The sequence below is a fragment of the Protopterus annectens genome, chromosome 4.part0 (assembly GCF_019279795.1).
Source record: "Protopterus annectens isolate FY-2018-M chromosome 4.part0, PAN1.0, whole genome shotgun sequence".
In the NCBI taxonomy this organism is placed as follows: domain Eukaryota; kingdom Metazoa; phylum Chordata; order Ceratodontiformes; family Protopteridae; genus Protopterus; species Protopterus annectens.
In genome coordinates, this window is record NC_056733.1 from 13,901,788 (window position 1) to 13,907,787 (window position 6,000).

Genomic DNA, 6,000 nt, shown 5'->3' on the forward strand with positions numbered 1-6,000 from the left:
TTCTGGAGCTTTTCTCCCCGGGCCTCCGCTGAAAAAGGGCTTCAGCTCAATCGGACACTCCTGGTCGACAAATGTAAAATAAAATAAAATAAATAAATAAATAAAATGTGGCACAGGAAGATGCTCTGAAACATTCTATAGAATGCCCGCAGGAAATGGAGAACAAAGAATTTGCCTTCTGTTTAGAAGAAAATTATGTAAGAGAAGAGTTGCTTGATTTAACAGAGATGGACAGACATATTAAGATCAATAAAAGAAAGACTACAGAAAGTAAATAAAACCCAAAAAGTTAGAAGTTTGATTAAACAAATGAACACAGTAATTAGGAATGTTCATACATATTCATAGGGTACAACAAAAGTAAATATGATATACAACTGTCCAACTAAATTAATAACAGATGAAGTCTTACCACAAAAACACAGTAAGGAAAGGAAGGGGAAAAATCAAATGCCATCATGGAAGTATCAAACAGAAAATTATAAAGCAATTAAGACAAGAAGGGTCACTGTTAGAGAAGTACAGAAGAGGGAACAGATCAACCAAAATACACAAAGATAACAACATGATAAAAGCAATGTAGAGTATCACAACAGATCAGGTCTATCGTGCACCATCACAAATAATAAACTAAAAATATCAGCACAGGCAGAAAAACTTAGAAGACATGCAGATAAAATATTAAACGTACAAAATAAAACAATTTGTTAATGACACAAAAAGGTTTTATAGAGAAATGGGAAACGATGCAAAAGGAATTGAAACACCACCAAAAAAAGAAGAAATAAATGCATTTCAGAAACTATCTATGAAGATCCTGTGGGACATAAAGATGATAAATGGACAGAAAACGTAAATGAAAGAATAAGAAGTTCAAATGTAGAAGATATGAAATGGGATGAAGTAATGGCCAGAGAGACTGAAACAAAAAGTTAAGAAAAGCTCCTTACTGGAAAACCCCAGGGCTACATGCAGTAATTCTGGCTAAAAGTATTAACATCTTTACATGAAGATTTATCCATGAGTAAGGACATTTATATGCATACCCCAAACAGACATCAACCTGGTTAACAGGAAAAACAATGCGAACCTGCAAGCTATCCTAAAAACTATAAACCAATAAATTGCCTCCCAATGACATAACTATACACTGGAATTGATGCAGACAGAGTTTATAGTCATTTAGAAAAAAAAATGCAATCATGGCAATAGAACAGAATGGTAATAAAATAAAGTTATATGGAATAAAGGATCATTTCTTGTTAAATAAAGTTGCAATGGAAAATTGTAAAAAGGGGAAGAATCTAAATATGCCATGAATAGACTACAAAAAAGCATTTGACAGTACCCCACACACATAGATAAAAAGAGTGCTTAAAAATGTACAAGATGTACCCTACACTGATTGATTACATTACAGCGACCATGAAACAGTGGCAAATCACTTTGCACTTAAGCCACGATAAAGGACAAATTATTATTCCAGGGATAAAAATTCAAAGGGGAATATTCCAGGATGACTCTGTCACCACTGCTCTTTTGTCTTGCCCTTAACCCATTAAGCTGTCTACTTAACAGATTAGGTCATGGCTACAATTTGACTCCCAGAAAACAACACAGTGTAAAGACTTTTTTGTGGATGATTTAAAATGGTGTAGTTCATCAACTGAAAGTGGTCAAACTTTTTCAGATGATAAAAGAATGTCACCTGGTCTTGACAAATGTGCAAAAGCAATCTTTAAAGCAGGAAAGCTGCAGCATCAAGACAGCATCAGTTTGGGACAGGAATGCGATATAAAAGAACTTGACCAAGGGGGAGTGTATAAATATTTGGGAACGGATGAAGGAACAATAAAAACATGAGCAAATGCAAACAAAACTTAGTAAGCAATATTTTAGAAGACTAAAATTAGCACTGAAATCTAGGAACAAAGTCCAAGCAATAAACCAATTTGCTCTTCCTGTCCTAACGTACAGTTTTGGAGTGACTGACTGACCCCAAAAGGTATTGGATCAGTTGAACAGGAAAACAAGAAGGATGCTTCATGCTTATCAAATGATTTATAAAAATCAGTGTATACCAAGATTATACATTCCCCTTTCTGAAGAAGGTATGGACCTCCTCAAAATTGATTACATGTATAGATCTCGGTCATAGAACTGCATACATATCTGCCGAATTCACAAGACAAACGAGGAAAGTTTAAAACAGGAGGAGAATAATAAGTAAAAAATTTTCCTGGTTAGTTTTAGCAGAAAGTGTCAAGCAGGAATGGAAATCAAACCAAAGTAGAAAAAAATCAGGCAGCAACTGCGTAGTGAAAGTTTTAAAACAGGAGGAGAATAAGTCTAAAATGGCTTCCCTGGTTAGTTTAGCAGAAGGTGTCAAGCAGGAATGGAAATCAAACCAGAAGTAGATAAAAATCAGGCAGCAACTGAATGTACCAAAACACAAAAAATACAAGTTGAATTATGAAATGGAAGGCAAGAAATACGGAAAATGCATAATATAGCTGCAAGTATAGAAAACTCTTGGAACAACCTCATGTTGATCAGGATCGAACGCAGGCATGGTTAAGGAGAGCTGTATTTAAACCAAAAGACAAAAGGGTGGACTATGTACACATTGGTTTACAAAATCCAGTAAACATGCAAGAGAAAGAGATAAATGTAGATTTTGTAAAACAGAACTGGAAATAATCACACAGCTTGTTGATGGTTGTGACATACTAATATACTGAAAGGCATATGTAAGACTGTTGCATTTGGGATTGTCCAAACATTATAATACTGAAGTAGCTGAAAAACACTGGAAACATGAGCCACAAAGCATTATAGAAAATTATGAAGTTTATAACACATTGGTTCACCCCTTACCAACCATTCAAAAAACAGATGCGAGAAAACCAAATGAAAAAACAAAATTAGAACTGATCATTGAAATTGCTACATTCCGTGACTACAGTCTCTTACCTGCAGAGAGACACAAGGTCATAAAGTACCATGATTTGCGGGCAGAAATGAGAGCAACGTGAAAGAAAAATAGCCAGACAGTTACAATAGTAGTAGGAGCAATGGGGTCTTGTAAAATAATTTACAATCGTACTTGGATACATGTAACGCCGAATGAATTGCAGAAGGAGTCAATATTGGGCACACTGCAGGTGCCACAAACAGCACACTTCTGGCTAACACCAAAGAGTGAAACAATACTAATTTCATGAACTTTAATTATACTTTAACAGTGACTTAGAATTGGGGTCTATTCCCGACATGTCGTAGTATTAGAAACCCAAAAAACTCGGAGAAATTATAAAAGGGCTTATGCCGCTCCCCAAAAGAAGTACTGGGAGTCTAAAGAAATGTAACCTTTCGCGGCAGTGCGTCTACAAAGATAACCGACAGCGACTTAAGTCATGTGCATGGAATAAGAACTTGATGGCAGAGCTTATGTATTTAGTAATAATGCATACAATACTGGCAAAATGCCTGGTTTACTGTAGCAGCTATTCCGGATAAAAACGAGTTTGGCATCTCTGTTCCTTTAAACTATGCCCTAGGACTATGCCAGGCACACTACTGGCAATTACATTAGTCACGCACATACCTCTCAACACAAAAATACCTCTCAACACAAAAAAACGTGGACTAAGACCCCAAAACAGATACACGTATTAAATATTGCTTTTATAAACTTAGAAAGTTGCTAAAATAAAAGGTCTTATGTTACCATGCATTTTCTGAAAGATGTGAAGTCTGAAACGCAAATGCCTGTCATTAGTTAGTGAATTCAATCCTTACTGATTTGCCACAAAAATCCAGAAAAAAAATCACAAATTGTATGAGGAACAGACCAAAAATATGAGGCAAAAAAAAAAATCTGGCATTCTGTCAAAAATTTATATAGCTGAGATGTGTTATGTCAACACCACAGCTTCTGCCAGCAGCATTCATGTTGTTTGCACTGCACTGCGATTGAGCCACATCCGTCTAAACTACCGTGTGCAGCCTTTGCTTTCTCCTGGGTCATAGCACCACCCAATGTCATGATCAACCTATATATTTATTTTGCGGACAGTTTATTGCCCAACATCATCACGGATAAAATCAAAGTGTGACAAGGTCAAGCCAAAACACTGAGTTTAAAGTAAAAAAATGGACAAAGCATAGCTACGGTAATGTTTTATTTGCATAGTTTAAGACGGTAACGTCCCGTAGTCTGTGAACTTTTGTCCTTAAAAAGGGTGGACCGCGGGTCGTGAATAAACAAATTCTCACATACTCGTGTTAACGCTATATACATACCGTATGGATTAGGGAACTAAGAATGTGTTTATGGTCCCACTTCCACATTCGACGAGCTTTTAAAGGCTCAGTATCAAACTATTACGCTCCTGCCACTTTAAGATCGCTAAAACACTCAACGCTTATCGACAGATCGCCCAGAATTTACAATAAGCAGTGACAGGGAGCCAAACAAATGGAAGAAAGCTGAGGAACACTATGGGTAAATGTAAACACGCCCGCAGCAGCCGTATTACTTGTAGGGTATCAGTACTGCATGTTCAGCTAAACTGAAAACCTGTCGTACTCCACTGTGAACTGCATTACTCTACTATACAATGGAAACGCTGAAAGACTTCTATGCCACAATACACGGCTCCAGAAAAAAAACACCAAAACCGTGTACCTGTTGCAACTGTACAAATAGAGGCAGTAATAGCTATTGGTTTGCCGCGGCGTTTTTCCTTCATCTAGTGCTCCCTCATCCGTATCCAAATCTGCTTCCTTTTCATCGCCATCCATAGATTCCCGAAAGGATGTCTGAATGGCGTACATTCCTCACCCGCTCAGGACAGTACAATACCTGCCAGCTGTATGCCTTTACATGAAATAGGTGAAAATATCTGACTTCAATGAACAAAGTTCCGCTCTGAAGAAATGTCCCAAGTGCCCTTTCAAGATCTGCACCGCAAACGATGGTTCCTAGTATCCAGGCGTTCCTATGCCCGGGCATACGAGCCTATGTTCTAATTAGCCTGGTATAGGGTTTCCACCTTTTCAAATGCCCAAAGTGAGATAATTGTAATTTGCAGGCAAAATTGTGGTACAAACATCAGAATTTGCGGGCAAAAACATACCCACGGCCAGTACAAAGGACATAACTTCACTTTTTTGCCTAAATAAAATCTTGTTCTTGTAGCATTTAGTTGCTTATTTTGTTTCTTATAACATTTAGGTGTTTCAGATACAGAATAAGTGTTTTATTCAACTATTACATAAAATATAGGAAATAATGTTGCCCTAAAATCTCAGGACAGTTGACATTTTTAATTTTTTTTTGCAGGACACAACTGCCCAAAGAGGGACTGTCCCTCGCAAAGTGGGACAGGTGGTAACCCTAGCCTGGTACCTTGCACTTTTTTGTGACAATAGGGCAGAGCATATATTTGCCATGGGCTGGTGAGAATGAAAGAAATAAACTTGCACAGAACAGCGTTTAAAATACACACTCTTGAAATACCTCTCAACTGTCCAGATTTTCGCGGAATGTCCAAATTTTTTGCCTCATATTTTTGTTCTGTTCGTCATAAAAAATGTGTTTTTCTGGCAAATCACTGAGGATTGAAGGCACTAAATAATGGCAGGCATTTGGGTTTCAGACTTCATATCCATCAAAAATTGTGCTAATGTAAAACTTATTATTCTATCAACTTTCTAAGTCTGTAAGAGCAATTTTTAAATATGTCACCTATTTTGGTCCTTTGTCCCCTATTATTTTTGACTTTGGGAAGATTTCTTGCTTTAAGGGGTTGGGAGGTATGCCCCTGTATGATGTTAAAAATATAAGTGGGAAAAAACATACCAACTATGGCTAACCCACATGGATCATAGTTTCTTAGGGTCATAGGTTCAGTAACAAGTTTATAGCCTAATGATCTTCTAGAAGGTTGAGGGTTGTTATTCCATATTGAAACTTAATACACATATATATTCAAG

General features: G+C 37.0%; 1 protein-coding gene across 1 annotated transcript in view; it reads right to left on the bottom strand.

Moving 5' to 3' along the window:
* CCHR4.PART0H17orf75 (chromosome chr4.part0 C17orf75 homolog) overlaps positions 1 to 4,946 on the bottom strand; it is a 671,853-nt gene extending 666,907 nt beyond the window's left edge. Inside the window, exon 1 of the mRNA XM_044068053.1 lies at positions 4,691 to 4,946. Coding sequence (XP_043923988.1) covers positions 4,691 to 4,839 — 149 coding nt within the window. The 5' untranslated portion in view covers positions 4,840 to 4,946. The remainder of the gene's footprint in view (positions 1 to 4,690) is intronic.
* Positions 4,947 to 6,000: the final 1,054 nt, after the last annotated feature.